General features: G+C 37.9%; 2 protein-coding genes and 1 long non-coding RNA gene across 3 annotated transcripts; 1 reads left to right on the forward strand and 2 right to left on the reverse strand.

Annotated features, from left to right (window-relative positions):
* Positions 1-980: 980 nt before the first annotated feature.
* LOC112525249 (putative multidrug resistance protein) lies at positions 981-6517 on the reverse strand. Its single transcript, XM_025135290.1, has 6 exons — positions 5690-6517; positions 5564-5618; positions 4875-5059; positions 4010-4467; positions 1418-3922; positions 981-1341 (listed from the first exon to the last, which is right to left on the reverse strand). Exons 1-6 carry the CDS (start codon positions 5924-5926, stop codon positions 981-983), a joined length of 3801 nt encoding a protein of 1266 aa, XP_024991058.1. The 5' UTR covers positions 5927-6517.
* On the forward strand, positions 1064-8202 carry LOC112525251. Its single transcript, XR_003070419.1, has 3 exons — positions 1064-1313; positions 5535-5804; positions 8128-8202. It is a non-coding gene; the product is annotated as an uncharacterized LOC112525251 (long non-coding RNA).
* On the reverse strand, positions 7989-13286 carry LOC112525250 (ABC transporter B family member 15-like). The gene is made up of 6 exons (XM_025135291.1): positions 13096-13286; positions 12938-12992; positions 12200-12384; positions 11649-12106; positions 9001-11460; positions 7989-8381 (listed from the first exon to the last, which is right to left on the reverse strand). The coding sequence occupies exons 1-6, from the start codon at positions 13276-13278 to the stop codon at positions 8021-8023; spliced, it is 3702 nt and encodes a 1233-aa protein (XP_024991059.1). The 5' UTR covers positions 13279-13286; the 3' UTR covers positions 7989-8020.
* Positions 13287-14128: the final 842 nt, after the last annotated feature.

A 14128-nucleotide genomic window follows, 5' to 3' on the forward strand; every position in this document is an offset into this window, starting at 1 on the left:
AATTTATTTATATTTTACTCATTTATACTTTTCGGGAATGAAAATAGATATGAACTATAAACTATAAGATGAAAATCAAAATTTTAAAATCACATGTACAAAATACATAACTTTTAACAAACTATAATGAAAAAAAAAACATAATTTAATCAGCTGAAAAGCAATGGGGTTCTTTATTCTTTTGATGTCATGAACAAAGTTAAGACTATGTTTAACGGCAATCCCAATATTTGGATTGTGAATAGGACAAAATAAGGTTTAAAAAAAGAAAAAAAAAAAACAATTAAAAAGCCCTATCTCAACTGAGGTTGTATCTTTTCCATCCCATTTCATTTGTCACGTAACACATTATCAGGTCAATATTATATTTTTATTTTATAAACCTTATATGATAAAAAAAAATGTTTTTAACAAAAAAATTAATAAAATGTATCAAAATTCATGGTTTTTGATTCCATATAAACAGAGCATAATATTGACATATTTTTATCGTAACAATCTTTCTCTTCATTTCAATATCCTCATTATCTTGCAAAAGTTTTAGTTTCTTTCTTTGGTCGCTTTCCAAATTCGGTCTTGATAATTAACTACGATTATTTATGTATTTCAAATATGTAATTTTGTACTTATTTTTGTGATTTTTTTATTTAATTTTAATTGTATGATAAGTTTTTTTATACATAATTATGATCATGTTTTAAAATATTTAACATATAATTTTTATAAATTAATATTTTAAATCAGATTGAATCACAGTTAAATAAAAAAAAAAAGTGATATAGGTTGAAGTTGAAAATTGTACAGGTAGATAAAGATAAAAAACTATTTTAATTAGAGTTGAAAGGGGTTATGAATGAAAAGTTTCTAGACACAATACCAGCTCATGTGATCCGTGTAAGAATGTCAATTGCTAATGGTTGAGCAGTCTGTGTTGTTGTGTACAGGAACTTAAACTATTGATTTACAAGCTTTTTTGGGACTCATATGTGTTGCAGCTTTATGAGAGAGTGGTAGGAACCCATATTCCCCATTGAAAGCAGTTCGGAGTGTGATCCTTGCTCCGCAACTTTTCCATTTTCAATCACAGCTATGGAATCAGATTTCTGTATGGTTGATAGTCGATGTGCAACTACTACACAAGTCCTGCCAACCATCATCTTCTCCAATGCTTCTTGCACCAGATTCTCCGATGCACTATCGAGTGCGCTAGTTGCCTCATCTAACAGAAGGATTGCTGGATTCTTGAGTATTGCTCGAGCAAGTGCAACTCTCTGCTTCTGGCCTCCTGATAGCTGCACCCCTCTTTCTCCACAGTAAGTTTCGTATCCATCGTTCATAGAACTGCATTCGTCATCGTAAGAATGAATTTAAAACGTTAACTTGTTTAATGAAATTTAAAATCAGGATATTTTAAAACCTTATAAACTCGTGGGCATTTGCAAGCTTTGCTGCTTTCATGATCTCAGCTTCACTAGCTTCCTCTTTACCATAGATGATGTTATGACGGATACTTCCAGCGAAAAGGGTTGGTTCTTGGCTCACTAGTGCAATATGTGATCTCAAATGTCTCAGATTGTAGTTTTTCAAGTCTCGTGCATCAACGAGTATGCATCCTTTTATTGGGTCGTAGAATCTTTCTATTAACCCAATGATGGTGGATTTACCCGAACCACTTTGACCCACAAGTGCTACTGTTCTTCCAGCTTCAATTTTTAAAGACAGGCCCTGAAAGATCATTTGCTCAGGCCTTGATGGGTAGGAAAAGTGTACATTCATCAGCTCTATATGACCATTGATTCTCCTTACTTTCAAACCTTCAGAGTCATCTGGGTCGATCTCCGTTTTTCTGTCCAGTACTGCTAACACCGACTTAACTGCACCTCCACCCTTTGATAAATCAGAACTCATGCTTCCTGCATCTGCAATGTTCTTGCCTGTGGTCATCAAGATGAAGAAGACCTGGAACATTTGTTTTGCGGTTACCAATCCTTTATTCATTTCTCTTCCACCATACCAATATGCCAACGATATTGCAGCTGTTGTCACAAATTGGGAAGTGAACAAGCCCAGACCCGAGAACCATGACTGTTTAATGCATTCCTTCCGTGGTCCTTTCTGCGTTTCTGCATATAGTCTCACGATTCTTTGTTGAGAAGCAAAGGCAGTGATTGTTCTATGATTTACCACTGCCTCACTTGCTAGTTGAGTGCCTTCGTTCTGTGCCTTTTTGGCTTTTGTGGACATGCTTTTCATCAGAACAGTCTTGGAGTAGAAGCTTGCTATGAGCAATGGTTGCACTGAAATCATGACAATGGCTACTCTCCAAGTGATTATCAATGCAATAATAAAAGCAAGAAATGCGCTGACAAAGACTTGAAGGAGCAACGATATGCGATCTCCAACGAGAGACCTTATCAAGCTAGCTTCAGTTGCAAGCCGGGCACAAATTGCTGCACTCGTGTTCTCATCTTTATCAAACCATCCAACTTCAAACGTGAGGATGTTTCCAAGCATTTTTTCTCTCACCCTCTTGGTTAAACGCTCTCCCATAACTGCAAAGTTATAATGTTGAAGTAGGTTGGCGACAAAGCAAACGACTCCCAAAACTACAAAAATTATACAGTAAAACGCTGTATCTGATTTCACTTTGGCCTTATCGGGCAAGAAGTATACTGAGACAACTGATCCCAAACAATACGCATGTATTGGTGATATAGCCCCAAAACCAGTGGCTCCTAGGCACCCAAGAAAGGCTCGTTTCCACTCGGGAGCATTCATTTGCAAGAGACGCCATTGTGAAGGACTACGATCAGGTATGTCACTTAAGTATTCGCCATCACTTTCTTGATAAGAATACATTTGGACAGAATGAGCCATACTCATAATTACTGTTGGGCAGAAGGGGGACATTGGGCTGTTTTGCAAGCTTGATCTTGCACCAATCGGACTCCGGGCAAATTGGGGATTGAAATCTCTTCCATGAGGTTGTTGTCGGATTGGTGGATATAGAGAATCAGGGGAGCCAGATTCATTATGTGTTGCTGATTGCTGTAACAACACCATTTGGTAGTAGGCACCACCTTCTTTTTTGTTGTTCTTATGCATTAACTCGTCATGTGTACCAGATTCAATGACTTTCCCTGACCAGAGAACCACAATCTTATCTGCCTTACGAATTGTTGTAAGGCGATGGGCAACTATTATAGTTGTTCTCCCTATTGAAGCCTGATCTAGGGCCTCCTGAACAACTCTTTCAGATTTTGTATCTAATGCACTTGTTGCTTCATCCAGCAATAAAATTCTTGGTTCTTTTAGCAAAGCTCTTGCTATGGCAATTCTTTGCTTTTGCCCACCGGATAATTGAATCCCAAACTGTCCAACTTGAGTTTCATAAGCATCAGGCAACTTGATGATGAAATCGTGTGCGTTTGCTGCTTTAGCTGCAATCTCAACCATTTCTGCCGAAACCCCTTCTTTGCCGAAAAGTATGTTTTCCTTGATTGATGTTGCAAAGAGCACTGGCTCTTGATTCACTAATCCCATTTGAGATCTTAACCATTTAAGCTGAAAGCCCTTTAATCGGTGTCCATCAAGAAGGATATCTCCTTTCACAGGGTCATAAAATCTTTCAAGCAAAGAAATAATTGTCGACTTCCCTGATCCACTGCTGCCCACAAGACCTATTGTCTTGCCAGCTTTCACCTTGAGGTTGAGTTTTTGAAGGATCGGTGTATCTGGTCTTGATGGGTATGAGAAATCAACACCCCTGAATTCAATGTCTCCTCTCACAGATGCTATCGTTTTCCCTGTCCAGTTATCAGAATCTATGAGAGGAACCCGTGAAATCATCTTAAACATTCTTTTGGTAGCAGCTATCGCCTCTGAAATGAATGTGACGTTGGGCAATGCACTCATAGCTGAACTGAAATAAGAAAATAAAATCCTTGTGACTACAATATCTATCTGATCGTACTTTTGACTAGGATATGCTATATTGAGAAAGACTTACAGCCCTGCCATGATTACACAAATTGCTGAAACGAAAACACGACCACCTGTTTCTCCTTTTTCGGTAACAAGATAGCTTCCAACCCAAGATATAAATGCCCAAGCAACAAAAACCATACCCATACTCCCGATCATCAAACCTTTTGTAAATCCTTGCTTTATGCCTAGTGCCATACTTGTCTGAAGTGCATGGCTGAATTTATTAATGGTTTGATGTTCTCCAACATAAGAATAAACAGTTCGGATTGATGATATTGCATGCTCTGCAACCCCACCACCTGTATCATAAGCATCCTTCATCTTCATCCCCAGACCTTGTAGTGAGGCCCCAAAGCCTAACACAGGAACGACAAACAGAAGTGCAAAAGGAAGGGAAGCCACAGCTAGTCGCCATGAAAGTATGAAACTCACTATGATGCTGAATACAAGTGCTGATAGGTGAGCCAGACAGTTGGGTATCTACATGACATTTTGCTTCTTGATGATTTGAGTATAAAAGATTTCAAAATTAGAAGAAAAAAATAGGGCAAGATGCATCAAAATGCAACAAAGTTTAGTTTATTTCCTAGTTGGTGTGACGAATAATTATTTTTTCTCAATTGAATTTCCTATTTTGAACCCATTTTGATGGGCCGATCTTGTAACATCTGATGACGTGGAAACCCGTTTACAAAAGGGTTTCAGCAAAGTAGACAATAAACTTGACATCCATGTCATCAGATGTTACAAAATCAACCGGTCAAATGTGTTCAAAATAGGATAGTTTGAAACTTTGTTACATTAGAAAAATTCTCGTAATACTAAATAAGAATATAAAACTTTGTTACATTTTGATGCAAGTTACGTGAAAGAATATGAATGAAAACCTTGTCAGCCATGACATCTTGAATCAATTGAGCATCACCAGAAATGGCTGAGATGACTTCAAAATTAGTGGAAGAGCCAACTTGTGTGTCAAAGAAACTGACTTCTTGCCTGAGTACGGATTTTAGGTATTCTATCCTCAGACGTGATGTTTGTCTTTCTGCAGTTCTTGTCCAGCAAATTCCTTCTGCCAAATATTTAATAATAGAATCAGCATGAGCATGAGAACTAACCAGTTTCTTGATCTGCGGAGAGAAGGGATTTGTTTCTTTGAGAATGTGTGGGACCCCATTAGATTACTCTCCAAAAGAGCCCTTGAGGAGAGAAGGGAGGTTCCATCATATGGAGAGGAGAGATGGTCCAAGTCTAGCCGATGTGAGACTCAAATACACCCCTTCCACAGAGACTAGACAAGTACAAATTACACTGCAGTGTCTAGTCCCTGAGTAAGAATACGTGGATCCCCATTAGATTACTGTAAGAATACGTGGATCCCCATTAGATTACTCTTCGAAAGCGCCATTGAGGAGAAAAGGGGGTTCCGACTACCGACGTATATAGAGGAGAAATGGTGCAAGTCTAGCCAATGTGGGACTCTAATACTTTTTATGAAATTATGAGCAATCAAGATTCTAGTGCCAGATTTCTTGATATCTTTGCAGGTTGAACCATGGGACACCGATAAACTTACCAATGAAAGCTGATACTGCAACGCCAATAGCTAGGATGAGCAGCTTGAGTGCATACTTCAAGATCAGAAACAACTCGTCAATAATGATGCAGTACAGTTAATATATGCAAGTTATACAATACATACCTTGTCCACCACGTCATTGGAGAAAGTCAGATCACCACTCCCATAATCATCGATGATCCCACCAAGGATTACCATTGTAAGGGGAGACATCAACCCATCTCCAATGCATCCTAAGGTACCAAATAACAAAAGAAGCTTATCTGTGCCATCTGCAAAATGAAACATTCCACCTTTTCTCATCATATCAGTGAATCCTCTCTCTACTCTGAAAGTTAACTGTATATATGCACCAAACATTCATATATGCATATGTATCCATGTATGACAAAGGCTTCTTTAATTAGAATACCTGCATTCTAGTATCTGCCAAATGTCATTGATACCCTCTTTGGTAGCGTAGAGGCTATCTACACTTGTTTGTCATGATCTTTAGTTGTGAATTTTGATGCAAATAACTCCAATCTTGTGTGGCCCCCTTGTTGTTTAGTAAATCGAATATAGTGTCAAGTGTCATGACAAATTATGGGTTGGAGCTCTTAGAGGAGTATGAGTAGGGTAGCAGATTATGGATCGGAGCTCTTTGTGTTTCCTTGTTCGTTTAATCTATTTCCCTCACAGCCGTCGTTGATTCATTTTCTGTTTACTAGTTGTTTGTCTCTTGGCCGGCCAAGAAAGGGATTCTTACATTGTACATTCTGCACATATGAGAGCATGTTGTTTTACTATGAATGACATTTGTCCAATTTGTCTTTTTGAGTTGAGATTCTTTCAAAGTGTCCAACGACCAGAGGTTAACTCTCCAATAAGATCAATTCCAAGAATAGTGATTTTGACCAACCATAACGGTTTGGACTGTAAAACCCAATTTTTTTAAATATATAAATAATATTATATGAGTTTTTAAATATTTTTTTTTAAATTCATTTGAAGTGTTAAAATATTTACGTAATTACTTAAAGGAAATAATTGTAGAAATCTTAAATAAATAAATAATGAAAAGATAGACAAATAGGAAAACAAAATAAAATTGTTTTCTTTTATTATTAAACCAAAAATGTAATATATTACATCAGGAGGGGTCTGGTTGTAAATGTCAGAAAATTCAAGGGGTTAAGTGTCATCTTTTTCAAAAATGGGGGACCTGTTTTGCCAAAAGTACATGACTGTTTTTAGAAAACGACTTACAACTTAAAACTCGCGATTTGGCCGATTTCTTCAACTAATAAGCCAAAACTCTTGGCATATAAATTGTAGAGCACTGGCTTAGGATCGTTTTGAGTCAAATAGCTAGTAAAGTAGTTGAGTTTTGAGAGAGAAATCTGAGTTTGAAGTTCGGAATAAAAAATCTCGGGTTTTTACCGATTTTGGATGAGATTCTTAACCAAATCTCTTGATTCTTATGTCTATGGCTTCGTTTTTAAGTGCTCTATCAAACCTCAATAGCCTCATGTCTCATATTTGTGTTTACATGGTTCTATTTTTATGTTTTGAAATTGTTAAATTTTAGTTTTAAAAACAAACTTTAAATGAATATATGGAACTCATTTCTTGACGAAAATTCGTGTTCTTCATGTCAAAACGTTGGTAAAAATATTACCAAGGTTTTGGTGCAAAGAGAACGAAGAAAAAACGTCAAGAAACGAGCCATTTTCGAGTTTGAAAAGCTCCAAAATGTGCAGCCATGGCTGCTGCCTATTTGGGTTGCAACCTGGTTCGAATCGGGTTGGCGGGTCTGACCCGCGTCCCTTTAATTAGCAATGATTACGCTAAAGTATTTTACGCTTCCACAATTATGTAACGAATTATGTTAAACACATTATGTGTGTTAGAAAGTTTAAGTTCGTATTTTTGTTCATGACATAAGTTATTAAGAATGACGTCACTACACTTGAACGAAAGAAAAATAAAATCGGCGGGTGACATGGACTAAGCACATATAGAAACTAGCCAACTGAACTTATATCCACACATACTTCTAATAAAATCACTTTGAGGATACGATTTGGGCTTGATAAACAGGAGAACTGGGATCATCCCTCATTTTGGAGGGGTAATTATTGGACATAGGATGATTGATCATGTTAAAATACATTTGTATTTTGTGGGTTTATTTGCTTAATTCTTTCTTGTCATCATAAAATGTTCTCTTTGGTGCATCATTCATGTCGTCAAAGTTCAAACTTATGCTTTATATCTATGTCTAATAAGCTGAAAAGCAATGGGGTTCTTTATTCTTTTGATGCCAGGAACAAAGCTAAAAAGAAACCGAAAAGTTTCTAGATAAAATACCAACTTATGTGATCTGTGAAGAATGTCAATTGCTAATTGTAGAGCAATCTGTGTCGTTGTGTACAGGAACTTAAACATATGATTTACAAGCTTTTTTGTGACTCATATGTGTTGCATCTTTATGAGAGAGTGGTAGGAACCTATATTCCCCATTGAAAGCAGTTCAGTGTGTGATCCTTGCTCTGCAATTTTCCCATTTTCAATCACAGCTATGGAATCAGATTTCTGTATGGTTGATAACCGATGTGCAACTACTACACATGTCCTGCCGACCATCATCTTCTCCAATGCTTCCTGCACCAGATTCTCGGACGCGCTATCAAGCGCACTAGTGGCCTCATCTAACARAAGAATTGCTGGATTCTTGAGTATTGCTCGAGCAAGTGCAACTCTCTGCTTCTGGCCTCCTGATAGCTGCACCCCTCTTTCTCCACAGTAAGTTTCGTATCCATCTTTCATGGAACTGCATTCAACATCAGAAGAATGAAGTTAAAAGGTTATTTGTTCAATAAAATTTGACGTTGGGATGTTTTAATACTGGGAAAATTGCATGAAAATACCAGTATCCGGTAGAGCTTAACTTCCTAGGGGAGGTCAAGGATTCCATCCTCACTGAATATGAGGAGGGTTGTGTAGGTTCATTTGCTATATATAAATATTACGTACTCTAAAAAAAGCTTGAAAATACAACGTACTTTGCTATGGATCCTATTTTGGTCAACACATTTTCAAAATGTGCATATTGGTACCTCGAGATGTGACATCTCAAACATTTAGGTAACAGAGTTACCTAATAGGCTGAAAATGCTGAATGTGATCAGGTTTTTCAACTAACCAAAAAATTTCCAGTCATTACTTTTTTTAATAATTTGTTATATTTTTTCAATTGTTATGTGAAAATATTACAAATTTTGAATTTAAAAAAATAGCACGTGGATCTTTTTGATTAGTTGGAATGTTATGAAAATCAATAAGTGAGATGTCACATCTTAGGTACCAAACGAAGGTTCTGAAAATACGTTAGCCAAAATAGGAATCATACCAAGGTATCTTGCATTTTCGTATAATTTACCCTTTAATACCTTATAAACTCATGGGCATTTGCAAGCTCTGCTGCTTTCATTACTTCAGCTTCACTAGCTTCCTCCTTGCCATAGACGATGTTATGACGAATACTTCCTGCGAAAAGAGTTGGTTCTTGGCTCACTAGTGCAATATGTGATCTCAAGTGTCTCAGATTGTAGTTTTTTAAGTCTCGTTCATCGATGAGTATACATCCTTTTATTGGGTCGTAGAATCTTTCTATCAATCCGATGATGGTGGATTTACCTGAACCACTCTGACCCACAAGTGCTACTGTTTTTCCTGCTTCGATCTTTAAATACAATCCCTGAAATATCATTTGCTCAGGCCTTGATGGGTAAGAGAAGTGTACATTCATCAGCTCTATATGGCCGTTGATTCCGCTAACTGTTAAACTTTCAGAGTCATCTGGGTCGATCTTCGTTTTTCTATCTAGTACTGCTAACACTGACCTAACTGCATCTCCACCTTTTGATAAATCAGAACTCATGCTTGCGGCATCTGCAATGTTCTTGCCTGTGGTCATCAAGATGAAGAAAACCTGGAACATTTGTTTTGAGGTTACCGATCCTTCACTCATTTCTCTTCCACCATACCAAAATGCCAATGATACTGCAGCTGTTGTCACAAACTGGGAAGTGAACAAGCCCATACCCGAAAACCATGATTGTTTAATGGATTCCTTCCGAGGTCCTTTCTGTGTTGCTGCATATAGTCTCGTGATTCTTTCTTGAGAAGCAAAGGCAGTGATTGTTCTATGATTCACCACTGCCTCACTTGCTAGTTGGGTTCCTTCATTCTGTGCCTTTTTGGCTTTTGTGGACATGCTTTTCATGAGAACCATCTTGGAGTAGAAGCTTGCTATGAGCAAAGGCTGCATTGAAATCAGGACAATGGCAATTCTCCAAGTGATTATCATTGCAATTATAAAAGCAAGAAATGCGCTGACAAAGACTTGTAGGAGCAACGATATTCGATCTCCAATGAGGGACCTTATCAAGCTAGCTTCAGTTGCAAGCCGGGCACAAACTGCTGCACTCGTGTTCTCATTTTTATCAAACCATCCGACTTCAAACGTGAGGACGTTTTCAAGCATTTTTTCTCGCACCCTCTTGGTTAAACGCTCTCCCATAACTGCAAAGTTATAATGTTGGAGTAGGTTGGTGAAGAAGCAAGCAACTGCAAGTCCTACAAAGATTATGCAGTAAAACTCCGTCTCTGATTTCACTTTGGCCTTATCAGGCAAGAAGTACACCGAGGCAACTGATCCCAAGCAATAGGCTTGTATTGGTGATATAGCCCCGAAACTCGTTGCTCCTAGGCACCCAAGAAACGCTCGTCTCCATTCGGGGGTGTTCATTTTCAAGAGACGCCACTGTGAAGGACTAGAATTAGGTATTTTCTCATCACTTTCTTCATAAGAATGAGTGACACTGAAGGGGGACATTGGGCTGTTTTGCAAGCTTGATCTTGCACTAACCGGACTCTGGGTTGTTTGGGGATTGGAACTTATTTCATGGGTTCTTTGTCTAGTTGGTGTATATGGAGAATGAGGGGAGTGTGATTCATTCTGCTTTGCTGATTGCTGCAACTGCACCATTTGGTAGTAGGCACCACCTTCTTCTTGATCGTTCTTTTGCATTAACTCCTCGTGTGAACCAGATTCAATAACCTTCCCTGATTGGAGAACCACAATTTTATCAACTTTACGCACTGTTGTAAGGCGATGGGCAACTATGATTGTTGTTCTTCCTACTGAAGCCTGGTCTAGAGCCTCCTGAACAACTCTTTCGGATTCTGTATCTAACGCACTTGTTGCTTCATCCAACAATAAGATTCTTGGTTCTTTGAGCAGAGCTCTTGCTATTGCAATTCTTTGCTTTTGCCCACCAGATAATTGAATCCCAAACTGTCCAACTTGAGTTTCATAAGCATCAGGTAACTTGATGATAAAATTGTGTGCGTTTGCTGCTTTAGCTGCATTCTCAACAAGATCATCCGAAACCGTTTCCTTCCCAAAAAGTATGTTTTCCTTGATTGATGTTGCAAAGAGTACCGGCTCTTGATTCACTAATCCCAGTTGAGATCTTAACCATTTAATCTGAAGCCTCTTTATTTCATATCCGTCGAGAAGGATATCTCCTCTCACAGGGTCATAAAATCTTTCAAGCAAAGAAATAATTGTCGACTTCCCTGATCCGCTGCCGCCCACAAGACCGATTGTCTTGCCAGCTTCCACTTTGAGGCTGAGTTCTTGAAGAACTGGAGTATCTGGTCTTGATGGGTATGAGAAGTCAACACTCCTGAACTCAATGTCTCCTCTCACAGATGGTAGCGTTTCCCCTTTACTATTATCAGGATCTATGAGTGGAGCGCGGGAAATCATCGTAAACATTCTTTCCGTAGCAGCTATCGCCTCTGAAATGCATGTGATGTTAGGTAGTGCGCTCATAGCCGCCCTGAAATACGAAAATAAAATCCTTCAGACTACAATATTACGAGACCCTACTTCAAATGGGATACGAAGTATTTACCAGTCCCTACTTTCAAATGAGATATACAGTATAGACCGTGCTTTCGTTTGAGATATACCGTATTTACCAGATTCTACTATCGAATGGGATATTACATATGCAGAAAGACTTACACCCCTGCCATGATGACACAAATTGCTGAAATGAATACACGGCCACCAGATTCTCCCTTTTCAGTGACAAGATAGCCTCCGAACCAAAATATAAATGCCCAGGTCCCGAAAACCATACCCATGCTCCCCATCATCAAACCCTTAGTAAATCCTTGCTTTATCCCTAGTGCCATACTTGTCTCAAGTGCATGGCTGAACTTATCAATCGTATGTTGTTCTCCAACATAAGAATAAACCGTTCGGATTGATGATATTGCCTGCTCTGCAACCCCACCACCTATATCATAAGCATCTTTCATCTTCATCCCTAGAGATTTTAGGAAACTCTTGATGCCTAACACAGGAACGACAAACAGAAGTGTGAAAGGAAGAGAAGCCGCTGCAAGTCGCCATGAAAGTATGAAACACACTACAATGCTGAATACAAGTGCTGATAGCTGAGTTACACAGTTGGGTATCTGCATGACATTTTGCTCATGATGAGTATTTGAACAAAAATATTCTATAATTAGAAGAAAAAAATTATTAATTATAGAGTATGAATGGAAAACCTTTTCAGCCATAACGTCGTGAATCAATTGAGCATCACCGGAAATGGCTGAGATAACTTCAAAATTGGTGGAAGAGCCAACTTGTGTGTCAAAGAAACCGACTTCTTGTCTGAGTACGGATTTCAAGTATTCCGTCCTCAAACGTGATGTTTGTCTTTCAGCTGTTCTTGTCCAGCAAATTCCTTCTGCAAGATATTTAATAGCAGAAATAATATGAGCATGAGAGTGATACAATATGTGAAAACCCGTCAGAGTACTCTCTAAAAGTGCTCTTGGAGGAGAAAAGAGAGGTTTCAACACATATAGAGGAAAAATAGTCCAACTCTAGCCGACCATGTGAGAATATGTGGAACATTGGAACCCTATCGCAGAGGGAAGAAGGTTCCAACACATGTTGAAGAGAAATGGCCCAAATCTAGCCGACAGTGGAAATTTAACAAAAACTTTCTTGATCTCTGTTGCTGCTGGCTTGTAACAAAATGATTTGAGTAAATTATAAATTTGGTCCCTGTGGTTCACACTTTTTACTCACTCTAGTCCCAAAGAGTGCGAAAATGTAGACCATGAGTCCCTTCCTTGTATTTATTTTGATTTGGGACTAGAGTGGGTAAAAAGTATGAACCATGGGGACTGATTTGTAATTTTCTCTTTGATCCTTTTTTTAATGAAAGTATGAGCAATTGAGATTCTAGTGCCAAATTTTTTGATCTTTTGGCTTGCAGACTGCAGTAAACTTACCAACGAAAGCCGCTACTCCAACGCCAATAGCTAGTACGAGCAGCTTGAGTGCATACTTCAAGATCAGGTCAAAAAAAAAAAAAAACTTGTCAACAATGGTGTAGTTCGATCAATTTATGCCGGTTGCATGCTGGTTAGTACAGTGACACAATCCATACCTTGTTAACCACATCATTGGAGAAAGACAGATCACCGCCTCCATAATCGTTGATGATCCCACTAAGGATTACCATCGTAAGAGGAGACATCAATCCATCTCCAATGCAGCCTAAGGTACCAAATAACAGCAGAAGCTTATCTATGCCATCTGCAAAATGGAACATTCCACCTTTTTTCGCCATATTAGAAGGTACACTCTCTATTCTGAAACACCTTGCTGTATGTATGCAGCACATATAATATATATATATATATATATATATATATATATATATATATATATATATATATATATATATAGCATATGTTATCCATGTATGACCAAGACTTGTTTGATTAGAATACTTGCATATTGTAGCATCGGCCAGTTGTTATTGATACCCTCATACCCTCTACGTGAGATTTTTGATGAATTCATTTGGTTTGGGACTATAATTCCTTCTAGTTGTTGGCAGGATAAGAAAAGGCATTTTTACATTCTGCACATCATCTTGTTTTCATATGAATGGTATTTGTCCAATTTGTCTTTTTGTGTTCAGATTCTTTCAATAAATAAGATCAATTCCAAGAATGGTGGCCCAAACTGGCTGAGGTAGGCTAAGTGCACACCTATTATTTGCTAAATGTACACCTACTTATTAAGACGGGTGATGCTATATGTACCCCTACATAAGTCAAAATCAAGTCAAATCGTATATTGAAAAGGATTTTAGCATATTGCGGTGCTGCATTTAGCAATCATAGAGGTGCAATTAGCCTACCCCATTAAGACATTTTTTACATTTTCAATGTATACCATTTAAATGTATTCTTTTTACCTCTTTGGATTGGATTACAATAAGATATGCTTTTAAAATCAGTCATAGAAGGGCTGCTTCAACTTTTCTTCTGGACTTGTGTTCTCATTACGGCAAACAACTTTTCATTTTTCAAATTCTTGGAGGGTATATATGTCTTTTCGCAAAAAAAATTGTTTTTCAAATTATTGAAATGCTTTCATCTTAAAAAAAACATTGTTTGTTTTTATCGTTT

This window comes from Cynara cardunculus (assembly GCF_001531365.2).
Source record: "Cynara cardunculus var. scolymus isolate 2C chromosome LG 13, CcrdV1, whole genome shotgun sequence".
Classification (NCBI taxonomy): Eukaryota; Viridiplantae; Streptophyta; class Magnoliopsida; order Asterales; family Asteraceae; genus Cynara; species Cynara cardunculus.